We start from the raw sequence: 15,973 nt of genomic DNA, 5'->3' as shown, positions 1-15,973 counted from the left end.
TTTAGCAAGAGCAGCACAGAGGATGTTCTTGGGCACTCCCCCCCCAGCCCTGCCTGCAGCAAGATTTGCAGTGCTGGTTGTGTTTTGGCACGAGAAGCTGTTTGATTAAGGCTTTGAAAGCCTTTTCCTTACCTGCTCATCCCCAGCAGCCATAACTGATCCCACACACTCACTGTGTTGCCAGGTTGAGGTCCCACTGCCCTGGGCCAAAACACTGAGACTTGGTTCCAGGAAGTTCCTTAGGGAGCATGAGATGCCCTCAGGAGCTGAGCAGCTGATTTAACTCCTTGGAAGGCTTCACACCGGGTGAATTGGTTTTGCAGGTTGTTGAGGACACTGCTTTGCCCTGCCTGGGCTCAGAGACAGCCACATTTCTCTGCTCAGCCTAATACTTCAGGCACGATGATAGAAGAAGAGCAGCTCAAGGACCTATTAGCAACATGGCTGGCAGCCAGGTGCAGACTGAAGCAAGGTGCAGTATGTAAAGGGCATCATCACATTAGGACCTTCTATCTCTTCACTGCCATTTCTGAGGATGGAGTCTGACAGCCTGCAGGGGAAGAACTGTCCCTAGCAGTACTGCCCCACCAGCCTGCATGGGGATGGAGGCCAACGGACACCCCAGCTCAGCCTACTCTGACCAACACAGAGACCAACATGACAGGGCAGTTCAATGGTGTTTGAGCTTTTCCGCAACTCATCAGGGGAAGGGCAGACCCTTCAGCTGAGTCAAGTCCTCTTGGAGCAGCCCTTGTCCTCCACACACCTCCTTCAGCCCTTTGCAGACCCTGCTGCTCCATGGGTGTTTTTCCCAGACTTAGAAATGGGGCCAGTAAGTGCTGGGGAACCATTGCTTGAAGAGGCTTTCCTCTCAAGGTGCCAACACTGAAAGGTCCCCACGAGCTTTAGCCCTGATGGCAGGGAGCTTGGTTGTCCAAAGGAAGAGCAAAGGTGACAGAGGCAGTTGGACCCATTAGCTGAGAAACCCCTGGGAGGAGGCAGTATTTACTGCACCTCACAAGAAGCTGCACCCATTTCAAACGGATCCTCTCACTGGATGTGCCTTTTGAAATCCGTGGCAGCATCCAGACCAAGACACAACAGCCCCAGGATTGGATGGAGGCCAGCCCTGCCCCGGTGACCTGATCCCAGCTCCTAGGAAGGACATGTGGCCCCATATGCGCCATGCAGAGGATCCCTCCCAGCGCAGGCAGCATTCCACAGTGCAAAACAGGGGCCCAGGCAGCCGGTGAGGAACAGAAAGCAAGATCCTTTATTGTACACAGTACAGAATGTAATGCAGCTTTGCAGGAGATACATAGCCCTGCTCGAGTAAAGGTTATTTCAAATCAGTCCTCAGATTAACTCCTTCTGCACCACAGATCTGCCACACTGAGCAAATGGTTAAAACTTTGCCCCAAGGTGGGGTTCCTGCAACCGACTACTCCCCAAGGGTACAGGCCACTGCAACCACCATGGGGAGAGCAAATGTATCTACCCAGAGTTAATCTTCATACTTCCCCCAAAAGAACAAATCGGTCAAAAAAACCCCAAAACCAACCCAAAAATCCAACCAAAGCTAACTAAGGAAGAGAAAAAAAAATCCTATACAGCATTTACAACAAAAACATGTAGCCAGTGGAGGGGAACAGGCAGGTATGGATATGAGTGGTGGAGTGTTAGGAGGCGCAGCAGGGAGGGGGGAGCTGGAGGGACATGGGGTACCCCAGGAAGGGGATAGGGGACCCCACTGTCCCCACCTGCCATAGGCTTACAACCCAGCTCCGAGGCCATGCTGAGCAGGGAGGGGAGTGCAGCTGAGCAGGCACCGGGGTTCAGCCCCAGTTCCCTAGGGAAAGAGGACTCAAGTGGTGAAATGGAGTGGACCAGATACTTCAGCAGCTATCCCGGGGAGCTGCAGGCACTGCACCGGGAAAGCCAGGGGCGCATCCCCATGGGCTCTGGGAACAGCAGCCGGGCTACAAAAAAAAGTAGCTTTGCTTTGAAATAAAAAAAAAAAAATCTACAAAAATCAGTTTAGAAACCTTTGAAACCTTTTTTTTCCCTCCTAAAACATTAATTAAAAAAAAAGGAAAAAAAAAAGAAAAAAGAAACGAGGGAGATAGGGTCAGGACCTCCTCCCCTGAAACACAACCCATGGCCCACAGCCACAGCGCTGAGGAAGAGGAACAAGGGACACAGAGGGGACCCAGGGGTTAGGGGGAAAGCAGGAGGGCTTGGGGCAGGAAACCATTGTATCAGATTATACCGTTAAGGGTGGGTTTGGGAAGAAGGCAGAAGGCTCCTCAGGGTTGGGGTAGGATGCTGCGCACATCAGCCCTGGGGTGGTGGCCCTCGAGGCCCCCCCCGCATCCCTCCTCTGTGCAAATCAAAGCCCTTTCCACCACACAAGGCAGCTACGCGGATTGTGCTCGATGCAAAGCAGATTGTCGTGACAATTGGCGAGGCGGCCACGGCGGCTCAGCCCAGTCCCGGGGCACTGCTGGAGCCATCAGGCCTCACGGTGCTGGCGAGGAACAGGGCCTGGGTCAGAGACCTGCATCTTTACCTCCCATTGCCCCAAAGCATCACACAGATGTTGGGCAGGAGGTGCCAGCCAGAGGCAGTCCTGTGCACTAGCCCTTGGACAGGAAGGGTGGGAATTCAGCAGTGACACACACAGGGCGTTTTAGATTCCTCCAATTTGTGTGTGCATGCGGTTTGGTGGGTTTGTTTTTCCTTTTGAACAGCAAAAAGTATTCTTTAGAAAACCGTATTTGCCCCAGGTGGATGCGCTAGTGCTCGTGGCTCTGCCAGCCTGGCTGAGTCAGTAAGCGAAGCCCTCCGCATAGGGAAGGCTGCCGCAGGGATCCATCTCCAGGAGGTAAGCCGGGCTGTCCTCAAAGTGCGTCAGCGGCACCGTCTCCTCCTCGGGCACTGGGCAGTCGGGCTCTGTCTTCAGGAAGGGGCGCTGGTTATCAGGGTAGGCCATGGAAAACAGGGCATCGGGGTCACAAACAAACTTATAGACGTACCGCTCACCAGCCACCTGCAGGGAAGGAGAGGAGGGCATGAGAAGGGCCCTGCACCTTGAATGACAAGCACGGCATAACCAGCACTAGACCTAGCCCCGCTCCTGCTATGCCCCAGGTGACAGCCCCCCCCCCCCATCATGGTGGCAGGGTCACTCACCTTCTGCATGATGCCCTTCTCGTAGTAGTAGCGCAGGGAGCGGCTGAGCTTGTCGTAGTTCATGGCTGGCCGGTTCTTCTGGATGCCCCAGCGCCGTGCTACCTGGAAGGACAGAGAGGTGGCAGCTGTGAAGGCTGCAGCTGGGCTTTGGACCTGGATCCTCAAAGGAAATCTCAGCTGAAATGCAGGGTAGGGGCTTGTTCCTGGGGGCTGGAGCAGCCAGGGGTGAAAGTGTCACCCAGGTCCTGGAGCAGTTCCCTGACTGCTGCAGTAAGTGCTCCAGCTCCAAGCACCACAAAGCATCCACTGCCAAACCAGGGGCTGAATCAAAAGATATTTGATTAGGGAAGTCTGCCAAAAAAGATGCTTCAAAAAAACACCCAACCTCCCACAATTTCCATGCACAGCATTAAGACATATTATGGGTAATTACCCACAATGCACAGCTCAGCACCACAGCTGCTTTTGATCACTCCCCAGTTTCTTCCTGTGTCACCCTCCGCAGAGCTGCATAGCTCCAGCACAGCACCAGGGATTCAGGGCAAAGGATCCAGGAGATGTTTGGGAGGGAGGGAGCGTTGCTTCAAGTGCAAGTGTGAACTGCTGTGTTGCATGGGAAGGATCTGCCCCCACCTCCCGCCCCCCAGGCTGCATCCCCGGCTCTGACATGTCTGCTGCTGGGGCAGGATCCCACATACCTCCTCAGGCTCGATCAGCTTGAACTCCATGCCCCGACCAGTCCAGGCAATGAAGTGGGCATTGGCAGGGTCATCCAGGAGGGTGACCAGGAACTGCCAGAGCTGCAGGGACCCACGCCGCTGGTAGGGAGGGCCCTCACGGTACAGGGTGGGCTCCTGCTTCACTTTACCTGCGTGTAGCCAAGACACAGCTGATTAAACTGTGCTCATCCCTGTGCCAGAACCCTCTGTACAGCGTCAGGCTACGGAGTTGGACAGAGAAGAGGTGCTGGTGGTGGTGCTGCAGGGAGGTGAGGTGCAGGGTGGGTGGCAGGGACAGAGTACAGCACTGATGGCCATGATGCCCAGCAGCTGTGCAGGAGGATGCTCAGCAGCTCTCAGGAGCACAGTGCCAGCACAGCTTGGTTTTAAAAGCTGGCCACTACAGATCCCAGGCCCGAATCTCCCTCCATGAGTCCTGGTCATCCTACAGCCCTGCCTCCTCTGGGGCTGAGTTCTTACCCTCCAGCCTCTCTGGTACCACGCATGTGTCATCAAAATACAATCGTGTGTCCTTTTCATATGAAAATCCTATGGGGAAGAGAACCTCAGTGAGCAAAGGGTCCCTTCACAACCCCAACTGGACCCCCCAAAAAACCCTGCCTTGACTTCATCCAGAAACAGGACCCCAAATCCCCAGTGCTGGGAGCAGACCCCTCCCCCAGTTATTTCAATAGCATCACACCAGCTTGACAGCCGAGTGCCACACAACTCTGTCCCACTCACCCCAGGGAGCTGGGGAAACAAGAACCCTCTTAGCAGCTATGCTGGGTGCGTTATCCCAGATTATATGGCACTGCTGTCCCTCGCAGCAGGCTCACAGGGGTCAGTGGCAGTACAGCACAAGCCTTATTTTAGTGATGGTGCAGTGCTGCTCCTGTGCAGACACTTGCAGGTATGACAGGGCTCTCATGGGTGTTTTGAAGGATGCCCAGCAGCTCTGCCGGCCCCAAGAGAGGGATGGGACACCAGGGATGCCAACAAGAGAGGTACACTCACCATCATGGCTGCTGGGGAAGACACCCCCCCGCAGGTATGAGGACTGGCAGTTAGGCACTTCTGCAAGGGACATAAAGGTGGTGTTAAGGACCTGGGTCCCATGGGGTCCTCCAAGCATCCTTCCCCTTCCACTCCCCAAGCACATCCTCTGGCCAAGCCTTGGTATCTTCCCCCCAGCCCTTCCACCAGCATTCCCAGGGACACAGCACCCCCCCAGCCCCCACCCCCAATTGTGGGGGAAACCCGGTGTGATTGTGGGGGGAGCACACTGGAACAAGCACTGGGAGCAAGGTTTAAGTCAGCCTGCGGTTTTCACCATGTTACTCTGGCCCCGCGGGGAGGGAGGCATCTGCTCAGCCATGCCATCCTCCATCCTGAGGTCGGGGTATTTTTAGGTCCTAAGGCGATTAGAGGATTTTTCCGTGATGCTGGTGGGGTCCAGCAGCCAGAAATCACAGCTGGCCTCAGGCCAGGGCTGCAGGGGGACCTGCTGAGTGCCATGGGGCACCCCAGCCTGCGGCTGTGGCCAAACCACACTGCGTGCATCTAGTGAACTGTTGCTTTAGCCTCCCACATGGGAAAGGAAAGAGAAGGAAGATAAAAGATTACAAAAAAAGGAAAGAAAAGAGATCGTCTTCCATGTGAAACAGCAGCCCCAGCACCACGGGAGCCCCAGGGTGATGAAACACCAACTACTTCAGGTTCAACCCTGCACCCACAGGCGGCAGATGGCAGAGATGGCTCCACTCCCTGGGTGCTGGTGGGGTAACCCATACACCCCCAAGCACCAGCCTCTCGCACCCACCTGAGTCGATGCAGTAGTCCCGGGGCTCCTGCTTGATGCCCATGGGGGGTTGGAAGCTGTGGCTGGGGGCAGGGCCGGGCAGGCTGGGGCCACCATGCTCGTAGAGTGGGTCATGGTACTCCTGCTTGAATCCCTGAGGGGGGCGAGGGGCGGCAGGGCCGAGGGGCTCCGACAGCTGCCGGTGGTAGACGGGGCGGCTGTCCCCTGGGACCCCGGGCTGCGGCGGGAAGGGGAGGCAGGGCTCAGACAGCTGCCTCTGGAACCTGCAGGGAGAGGACTCAGCGTTGGGGCAGGGTCGGCACTGCCGGCACAGTGCTGGCTCCTACCCCAGACCAGGACCCAACGCTGGCTCGGTGTCCTCAGAGCAGTGTGCTGCGGGGGGAGGAGCAGCATTGTGTCCCACCCGCAGCTCCTCATGAGCACAGCCACCATGAGGGCTCATCCTGTGGAGACCCGGTGGAGTACTGGAGAGACCCATTCCCCTCCAAGCCCTGGGGACAGCCACACTGGAGACAGCACATGGGCCATCACTGCAAAGCACTAGGTGATGGTAGCCTGGTGCTGCAGCCAGGATAGCTGGTAGGGGTGGGAAAAGGAAACAAAAAGCCACCGCACAACAGTAAAATCTCTGCACAACAGTAAAATGCACCCACGACAACCACCCGCCCGGGGGGGTCAGAACTGCAGGGCCCAGGGGATGCTGCACCTGGGTGGGTGCTTACGCAAAGCCAAATCCACTCCGCAGCTCTAATCCGTCTGTGCGGCTGGGATTAAACCTTGGACTTGGTGGCAGGGAGCACTATTTTCAGCTCTGGGGTGCTGCCACTGCCAGCTCTAGCCCCAGCACAGTCCCTGGATACGGGACCATCTCGAGGGGGTGCTGCCACATCCCCTCATCCTCCGGTACCTTGAAAGGAGATCTCTGATCTCCGCACCCAGCTCCTCTCCACTGGCTTTGTGCCATTTGTCTTTGTAACCAGAGCTCTCCCAGCTGCTGGGCTGGGATTACTCCATTTCCGAGTGGTGTCCCTCTGCCCTTCCTGAGTGAAACCCAAGCTCTGCACTAGCATGGTGCTTCCCGAGGGGTTGTACCCAGCCCCCCACATGGCTTGAAGGTCACCCAGAGCCAAACCCCATTTTGCTTGGGGAGGGATGCTCATGGGCTGTGGGCATATACTGAGGGTTTCCATGGCCTTTTCCAGGCTACCGCATTCCAGCTCCATGCCCATAGGTGACACCCCAGCCAAGGGCATCCAGGAGCCACAAGCAAAGCTGAAGGTCAGCTGTGACCTGCACCATGTCACCTACCAACAGCATGAGCAAAGTTGAGGTGAGGGAGGGAATCAACAAAGCCTACAGGGATGCAGCGTTAATGGGGGACAAAGCCATTAAAGAGGAAGCAAGGCCTCTCCCTCCACAGACCCAAAATCACAGCAATGCAGTGCAATGCACAGGGGAGCTAAGGACTGACCCTCAACCCATGGGTGTTTAGGGGCAGGATGGGGACGCCTACAGCTCTCCAGCTGAGCAGGGCTCAGCTCAGCAGAGCTGCAGTGGGTAGGAGAGAAGAGAGTGGGAGCCTTAACTCGGCACCATTGCCTGTTGCCGAAGGGATGGATGCAGGCAGCAGCCTCTGCCTCCCTCTCCTTTCCCAAGGGGGAGGTAAAGGATCTGCCCAGCACCCCCAGAGCTGGGAAGAGCAGATCCCTGTCAGCAGGGAACTGCCTCATGGGGAGAAAGAGCCACAAGACCCCAGTGGGAAGCAGCAAGCACTAGTGTATACTGGACTCCAGGCAGCAACATCTGGCCTCACAGTGCAACCACAACATCCCTCCTCCTTCCCCATGCTTTGAGGACACTGATTTGTTTCATGAGGGCCAAAGCTCCCATAAACACCTGCAAGACGCCAGCACTTGCTCAGGTGCAGAAAGCCTTACCTGTGCTCTGCGGGGTATTGGTTTTCAGACATCATCTTTGGCATGTGCATGGGCGGGTGAGGCGGCCGCGGCACGGCAAAGGTCTGCTGCCTCTGCTCCTGCAGCGCGTGCGGTGCCGGGGCTGCCCCATGGGCCACTGCCTGCACGGCTGGGGCCGGTGGCGGCAGGGCCGATCCCTGATGTGCAGGAGACACCGGTGTGGCAGGCGGCGTTAATGGCTTGAACCCGGCGGGGGGCTTCCTGTCATAGGCACTGTGGAGAGGAGAGGGGGTGGGCACTGACAGCAGTGCTAACCAGAACACCTCTGCACGGCGGAGGAGCAAGAGGCAAATCACTGCTGCCCTGACCTGAGGGGTGTGTGGGCAGCAGCAGTCACCATGTTACCTACCAGCAGTTGTAGAGGCACTTGTCCCCATAGCTGGCACAGAGAGCTTGCTCATGGCTGCAGGACGACAGCTCTGAGGAAGGGCTGTGCAGTTCCCGCTTGATCTTTGCCGGAGGTGGGGCGTGCAGAACCACTGCAATGAGACAGAGGAGGATCAGCCCTGAGGATAAGCACTTGGGGGTGTTGGTTGATGAGAAGCTCACCATGACCCATCAGTGTGTGCTCACAGGCCAGAAACCAACCATGTCCTGGGCTGCATTGAAAGGAGCGTGACCAGCAGGTTGAGGGAAGGGATTCTTCCCCTCTGCTCTGCATCCAGCTCTGGGGCAAAAGGGATGTGCTTAAGTGAGTCCAGAGGAGGCCACAAAGATGCTGTGAGGCCTGGGGCAGCTCTGCTATGGAGACAGGCTGAGAGAGCTGGGCTCTCAGCCTGGAGAAGGGAAGGCTCCAGGGAGACCTTAGAGCAGCTTCCAGTGCCTAAAGGGGCTACAAGAAATATGGAGAAGGAGTTTTTACAAGGGCCTCTAGTGACAGGACAAAGGGGAATGGCTTTGGGCTGACAGAGGAAAGATTTAGATTAGATATTAGGAAGAAGTTCTTCCCTGTGAGGGTGCTGAGGCCCTGGCACAGGATGCCCAGAGAAGCTGTGGCTGCCGCATCCCTGGCAGTGTTCAAGGCCAGGCTGGATGGGGCTTGGAGCAACCTGGTCTAGTGTAAGGTGTCCCTGCCCATGGCAGGGGTTGGAACTGGATGAGCTTTAAGGTCCTTTCCAACCCAAACCATTTCATGATTTTATGATACAGGCTCACCCACACGGTAGGAGGTGATGGGGAACATTACCCCTGAGGAGCATCTGCTTGGGTGCTTTTTGCTCATGAATCAGTTGCTGAATTACCCTCCTGAGAGCATTAGGCAACCAAACCATGGCAGGATAGTGCCCTAGCAGACCGTGACCTGCTGGTAGACTGAGCCAGAGTGGCAGGGCCTGACTTCTGCTGGGGAGGGCAGAGCCTGCACAGCCCCATCATCCCAGGACAGCTTGTAAGCAGGACACAGTAACCTGCTCACCCTTACAGGGGCAAACCCAGCTCCCAGTGAGCTGGCCAGAGAGTTAGCAAGCAGTCTAATGTAATCCACCTTCCCCCAGCCAAGATGCTCCAAGGGGTCCCACAACTGTATGAGTTCAAGTGGCAAACATCCCATTAAACCCAAATCCTCCCTAGCCCCCTCACTATATATAATTTTAAACCAAGTAATATATGCTTAACCTACTTCATTTCTAAAAGCAGGCGCTCTAGGAAAGGGAAAGCGCCTCAGAGATCTTTACCTAAATAGTGCCTGCAGCAGAGAGCCAAGACTAATCGGAAGTGGAGTATTAGCTTCATGCAAAGTCTAAACACAGCCCAGCTACAGTGGAGAGGAACGAATAGCTCCAGGACAACTGTTCACAGCTTGCCAGGTAATTAGCTGCTCCCCTAATTTGTCAAAACCTGTAAAGAGCTGCTGACTCCTCTCTCTACCCCTCCTTTCCCCCCCCCCCTCCTGCAAAGTCCTGGCACACCAAGGGCATAGACCCCCCCCAAGGAGGATTTGAAACACAAAGCCCAACACTGAGCCAGCACAGCCCCCCACCCGCTCCCAAGCCGGATTTATCCCCCCCTCCCCAGTGAGGTTTTGCCACTCTCAGCATTTCTAGCCTTAACAGGAGGACAGCGTGGCGGCAGCAAAGCCCAGGCGCCCCGCGGGAAAGCGAAGGGGAACTGGCTTTGGAAGGGCTCCAGCTGCCTATCGCAGGCATGTTTCTCCCTAACAGGCTCCGTGTTGTTGGAGCGGGTTGTTTTTCCACCAGCCGTACAATGGGGCCTGGTTATTCATTGAAAAAAAAAAGGAAAAAAAAAAAAAAAGGCTCTGCGCAGGCACCACCCTCCATTCATAAACAATTTGGAGCGCTCCATTCATGTGGCCGGGGAAGGGGAAAAAAAAGAAAGAAAGAAAAGAAAAATTTCTCCAGAGCTTAGCGCTGCCATTCAAGAAAAGGGAAACGAGCCTTAAGATCCTAACAGAGACCAGCTGGCCGAGCCGGACTTTGTGCAACGTTTGGATTCCTTACACAAACACCACAGGGCCGGCTGGTGCTGCTTGGCAAGGCGCGCTCATGGCCAGCCGGGGCAGCGATGCCGAAGAGCCTGAGAGCAGAGAGGAGTGCTGAGGTCTGGGGTGCAGCTCTCGGGGAGGAAGGAGCTGGGTTTAGGTCTCCAGTGGGAAGTGGCCAGGCAGGGAGCTGGGAAGGGGGCAGGAGGGTTCCCAGGGAAGGAGATGCCCTGCCCCAGTGCCTCAAAGGCACGCTGGGTGTACAAACACTTTTAACCTTTCCGGTCCTGCGCTGGGACTATAATTAAAAGCTAAAAAAGTATATAAAAATAGGCAGAGGGAGAAGCTTAACTATAGACGGGGCTGGAGAACACACCTCAGCACACCCGTGCCAGGACTGAGCTGTGGGAGTGGTGAGAGCACCCGTGGGTGCCCAACAGCTGCTCTCTGGGCTGTTTCAACCTCTGGGGATGGAAGGGCCCCAGAAAGAACAGGCAAGGGGACCAGACACACATGCCACTGCTGTGCCCTGCCAGCAAAGAAGCACAGAGGGCCTCAGGCATAGCCTGCAGTGCCACCCTACTGGCCACACTGGAGATACTCCAAACATCAACCTTCAGCCAAGAGATCTGCCACATGAAAGGTGACATCCTAAAACCATTCGGGACCTTGAACTGCTGGTGATAGGGGACAGGGAAGGCTGCTGCCCAGCCATCACCATGATGGGACCTGTAAGAGGCCAAACATGGAGGATGTTGGTTTGGCTGGTAGCACCCACTGCTTGAGCCATGGGGAAAGCAATGAAAACCATTTCCAGCCTGGCCACCAGCTGGGGACCTTGGCACCCACTCAAGCGTCACCTGGAAGCTGTGTTCCATGTCTGCCCCTCCATCCCCCAGCATTACAGGACGCACCCAAGGTCACACCAGGAGAGGAGCCAGAAATAGAAGCCAGGTTCCTGCTTTCCTTTGTTTAAACAACCCTTCCTCAGAAATAAACCTCCTGCTTTCATTCTGGTGTGTAAGAAACTCCACTCCATGCCCTGCCATGGCTTTAACCACTCACTGCCCATGCAGGGAGCCACAAGTTCCCTGGGAGCAAGCCCTGCTAATGGCAAAGCCTCTCATGATGATGCTTGATCTCCTCAGCTTGTCCCATTGCTTCCCAGTTACTTTAAGAACCAACCAAGATACAACACTGTACATACCCCTTTCCCCCCAGACTGCACCACTGGAGAACCTGCACCTATGCTGGCGTTACTCACAATCTCCTCACCTTTCCAGGGGGATCTGCCACTGCTCTGGGTAGCTCATAAGCAGCAAATAGTCTCTTGCTGTTCAGTCCAAGGTGCCGAGAACAACGCATCCCTTTTTCAGCGGAGCCCTACTTTCCCCACCCCTCCAGCGGGATTTCCTCCCCAGAGCAGCAACCTGCTGCCCCCCAGCATGTTATGGAACTTTGCTGCCAAACCCCAACCTTAAGTCCATGTCTGCCAGGGACCTCAGCTACACAATCAGGAGCAGCAAGCTAGCAGCAGCCAAGCTGCAGGCAGCTGCCATGCCATGAGGGGTTCTTTAGCAAGGTGAGAACGATACTGTTTGAAGCATCCCTGAGACTCAACACAGCACATGTGGCAGCGTTCTCTACACCAACATGTCAAACTGAGCCTGGCTTATCCCTTTTAGCTACTGAGCAGAGAAAGCTTGGCCCTGGGAGGTGGTTTGTTCAGGACAAGAGAGCAGCAAATTCCTCAGGGAAAAGGCACAAGCTGCAGAAGAGCCCAATGCATGCCTGAAAACATCCATAATATAGGGACTTGCCTTCCCTCAGGCTCCAATGGGCATTGAACCCAATGTGCCCCCCAGTCTGGAAAAGAAGCAAAAGCTGAATGCAGGGGAGAGGCTGCACCGAATTCATCCCTCTTTTTTCTTCCTACACTACACTCAGTTCAAATCCATAGTGAAATGAGAACCTGGGGCCAGAAAGCACTAAGCTAGAGACTCTCTCCTTTTTAAACTCTTTCAAGTGCTGGTATGGAAGAGCCAGGCTAGCCGTGTCCCCTCCACTGGACTAGCTGGACTGAAACCCCCCAGCCAGCACAGCCCAGGAAACCTTTGCTTTCTCTGCCCAGGACAGCTAAGAAAGGTTATTACAGCAGGGAGTCTGCTTTCAAGTGACAAAGTCATTTCAACGCCAGGTCTGCAGAGGCTGAACAGGTCAGAACATTTTAAGTCTCGACCAAATGCCCCCTTGTTTCTGTCTTTTCCTTCCTTTCCCTGCATCACCCAGAAAAGTTTTCTCTCCTCTCTGTGCTCTTCAGGTTACAAGGAAACAAGAAACTGCCAAAAGGCACTGGAAACGGCTCCAGCTCCAAGAGCCACCCTCCCACGCTCGCTGCGGTTTCTACCGCTCCAAGCAAGAGCTGCCAGGCTGCGCTACGATGTCAACAGCCAGTTGAGATTCTGACTCTGGGCTCGCCTTTTATCTCAGGGGAGACAAGGGAAAAAACGCATCTGAAACTTGGGCTGTCTGGAACAATTTAATGGCAAGCTTCCCACTTAGAAGTAATCAAAGAGCAATAATTAACATGCATTTTACTGTAGGAGAAGATACCCTGCTGCATGCTGTGACAAAGCTGGAATGAAAAAATCTGTTCGACTGCAGGCTAAATTTGATTTCCTTTAAGTTGTGTAGCTCTCTGGCTCAGCAGCAAAACCCAGCGACCAACACCACACCACTCCTTCCATTTGCCAGCTAACAAATCAAAACATCCCTATTTCCCCTTGCCCTCTGACCAAGCCTTCAGCCCGAGAAGAACCAGTGCCCAAGAGAAGCAAAGTACCACACACCATTAACCAGCCCCTGCCCTGGCCACTAACCCATTTCAGCACAAACCACAGCTCAGAACCAACTCTCACTCTTATGCAATTCAAGAGGAACTGCATTTTCACTGGCCTCCTTTTAAACATGCTCACTTGCCAGTGATTAATGCTGCTTAAAGCGGCTCAAGTTTCACGGCTCAGGTCCACTCTTGCCAACAGCGCTGGGCCACGACTGTTAAAAAGCTCCAGAAACTGCAGAAATTGTGGCTAACCAAGGAGCCCAGCACGGGCTCGTGCTTCCACTTGAAAAGGAAAAGATGTGTTTATAAGCAAATCAACATTACTATGAACAAGCAGCAAGTCTCAGAGGAGCCCAGAGATCAGTTAGAGATATTTCCATGCATTTGGCTATAGTTCCCCCTATTTAAAAGGGACGGGACATTGCAAGTTTCATCTCGATGAACCCAAACCATACGCGCTTTCTCCCAAGTCTGTGATTTCAGTTTCAGCCCCAACAACAACTGCTTTCCCAAGGAAGCTGCTCCAAACCCAGTGTGAGGCTTTACAAAGGCACCCAAACATTTTCCCCCAGAGAATAAAACCCCCAGAACGATCACTTACAGCTTTCAGACTGGAAATCTGGGACAAACTGTTCATCGTCAGGGACCTGAGCTAAAAAAACAACACAAACACCGGGTTTATGGCGTTTTCAGTTCTCAAAAACATGCTCACAGAGAGGTTTTACACAGCAAAAGGAGGAGGTGAAGACTTGCCTTCAGCTAGCCAGGCCTCTTGGAGCTGGCTGAGATCCTGGAAGAGCTCTGGAACAGAGTGAAAGACTTATGCACTCCACAGAATAATAAATAAAACTGCCATTATTCACGGGATTATTTCTAAACCAACGAATGTGAGGAGAGTGGCCTCACAGGACCGCAGCAAGGCCACGGCCGCCCAGGCCAGCCCTGCTTACCTTCTGAGTCGTGGGCTAGGTCGGTCTCCAAAAATTTCCTTTTCCTATCAGATCCCAGCCGGCCTCGGCCCTCCTCTGCACAGGACTTCTGCAACAACCAGGGTGACAACAGCCCGTGAGGGTGGCAGCCCCCAAGGACGGGGGAACGGGTGCCCCCAAGGACAGGGTGGAGGGGGCAGGAGGAGATGCACAGGGCAAACTTACCTCGGGGCCCATGAAAGGAACCTGCTGGTCGTAGAAGCCGTCCATGGTGCACGGGAGGTGGGGAGTCCCCCCGACCCGCTCAGCATCGACGCCGGCCCGAGAAGGGGGGGATCCTGCCCAGGCTCTGGCAGGTGCGCGGCTGGAGAGGGGGTTGAGAGAGGGGAGGGGGGGTGTCAGGATCAGGTCCTGGCCCCCACCGCCTCCGGGGCTGGCTCGGTGCGGGGCCGCCGCGCCTCCCCGGGGAGCCGGCCCGCTCCTGCCGTGGCGGGTCGCAGCCCCCCGGCTCGTGATGTCACCCAATTTCTATAGAAACGGGCGTGACATCACGCGCCGTGGGAGAGGGAGGAGGGAGGGAGGGAGGCAGGGAAGCAGGGAGGAAAGCAGGGAGGGAGGCAGGGAAGGCTCCGCATACGCCTCGCCTCCCCCCGCCCCTGCTGGTGCTAGGCGCTGGCAGGGCCACGCCGCAGCCGGGCCCATTCCCACGCCGCCCCGCGCGCCCCATTCATAAACTCCGCCTCTCCTCCCCTCCCCCCGCCCGCTGGCGCCCCCACCCCCCCGCCATTCACAGCGCTCGGCCAGCGCCATTCATAAACACCTCCCCCGCCCTGGGCCGCGCTGCGCCCCGCCGCCAGGCCCCGCGTACCCGGCCGGGGACCCGCGGGCTCGGCTCAACCGCCGCGGGCTCAGCAGCAGCCGGGGCAGTGAGGGGGCCGCTCCGCGCCCGGGCACCGCGCTCCGCTCTGCACCCGCAGCTCCCGAGCCAGCGGCCTCCGCCGCGTCCCGCCCCGCCCCGCACCTCTTGTTTACCCTCGGAGCCAGCCAATCGAGCGCCGCCGCTCTGCCGCTCGCGCCGTCTGATTGGTTGCAACGCCGCTGCGCGCCCGCCCGCTCTCCGCTCAGAAGAGCACCATTGAGAGCGGCTGGGTGGGCGGGGACGGCGGCAGCCAATGGGCGCGGCGGGATTTGCATTGGCTCCGCGGGGAACGTTTTTCATTCACAAAAAAAAGAAGGGGGAAGAGGCCGGCGGGTGGGGCTGCGGCTCCGCAGCATTTAAAGGGGCCGCGATCCCCTCCGCCAGGGTGCCTTGGGGTGTTAAAGGGGAGCTGCGGAGGGTAGGTGGGGTAGGCTGGGGACCGCATCCGAGCGGGGATGAGGGAAACCTGATCTCTACACGCAGTGCCCAAGACCCTGCCGAACAGCAGCTCTGCAGACGGGGTGGGCCGCAGGCACCACATGCCATGGGGACATTCTGCTTGCTTAGGAGGCAGTTCTGCACCAGCAAGATGCCGTCACACGGGTCCCTTTGCGAGTCCCGGGCTAGCCCATGCTTGAGTGCTGGGTTTGGCAGCCTTTCCCCTGCAGCCACCCTGAGAGCAAGGTTTGTCTTTGAGAAGGACTCTTTGGAGGAGGCCATAAGAAAAATAGTCCCCACCTGCAGGGGCTTTGTGGCTGCTGTGGCCACGGATCCCCTCGGGTGGGTTTGTGGACACAAGCCCTTACAGGACTGCAAATAGCTCAGAGGACTAGGAATGAGTTTAGGATACAGTCATGCTGCTGAGGGCCTGGCATTGCTCTGCCAAGTGCCTCAGTAGCTTCTCAGCTTGAGAAAGGAGTCCTCTGCTCGGATCCTGGGAATTTAGGCCTTAGGAAGCCTGTTGGTACAATGTTGAAGCTGTTTTGAAATCCTTGTCTTCAGGTCATAGCCTTGCCATTGTCTTGGGAGAGCTGCCTAACATGGTTCTGAGCTGCTGGTGGGTTTTCTCTGTCCGTGTTGGGGTACTGGTGAGCTTCCAGAGTCCTCCAGAGCCACAACCATCCCCCAGGGAAGATG

At 56.1% G+C, this 15,973-nt stretch overlaps 1 protein-coding gene across 1 annotated transcript; it reads right to left on the bottom strand.

The window, feature by feature from the left end:
- Window positions 1-1,250: 1,250 nt before the first annotated feature.
- Window positions 1,251-14,896, bottom strand: ETV5 (ETS variant transcription factor 5). The gene is made up of 13 exons (XM_034064229.1): window positions 14,786-14,896; window positions 14,143-14,281; window positions 13,939-14,026; window positions 13,742-13,789; window positions 13,590-13,640; window positions 8,059-8,188; window positions 7,671-7,922; window positions 5,734-5,996; window positions 4,929-4,988; window positions 4,392-4,460; window positions 3,891-4,060; window positions 3,193-3,294; window positions 1,251-3,049 (listed from the first exon to the last, which is right to left on the bottom strand). Exons 2-13 carry the CDS (start codon window positions 14,185-14,187, stop codon window positions 2,828-2,830), a joined length of 1,500 nt encoding a protein of 499 aa, XP_033920120.1. The 5' UTR covers window positions 14,188-14,281; window positions 14,786-14,896; the 3' UTR covers window positions 1,251-2,827.
- Between the last annotated feature and the right edge of the window lie 1,077 nt (window positions 14,897-15,973).

This window comes from Melopsittacus undulatus, chromosome 6 (genome assembly GCF_012275295.1).
Source record: "Melopsittacus undulatus isolate bMelUnd1 chromosome 6, bMelUnd1.mat.Z, whole genome shotgun sequence".
NCBI lineage: Eukaryota > Metazoa > Chordata > Aves > Psittaciformes > Psittaculidae > Melopsittacus > Melopsittacus undulatus.
Note: the sequence above shows the minus strand (reverse complement) of the source record. Positions and strands in the feature narration are given on the sequence as shown.

Excerpts from the sequence above, each read along its gene's own strand:
- ETV5 (XM_034064229.1), bottom strand. The coding sequence starts at position 14,187 with ATGGACGGCTTCTACGACCAGCAGGTTCCTTTCATGGGCCCCGAG. Across the intron at positions 14,027-14,142 it reads TTCCTTTCATGGGCCCCGAG|AAGTCCTGTGCAGAGGAGGG; the intron begins GTAAGTTTGCCC and ends TGGTTGTTGCAG. Across the intron at positions 13,790-13,938 it reads CCTAGCCCACGACTCAGAAG|AGCTCTTCCAGGATCTCAGC; the intron begins GTAAGCAGGGCT and ends ACTCTGTTCCAG.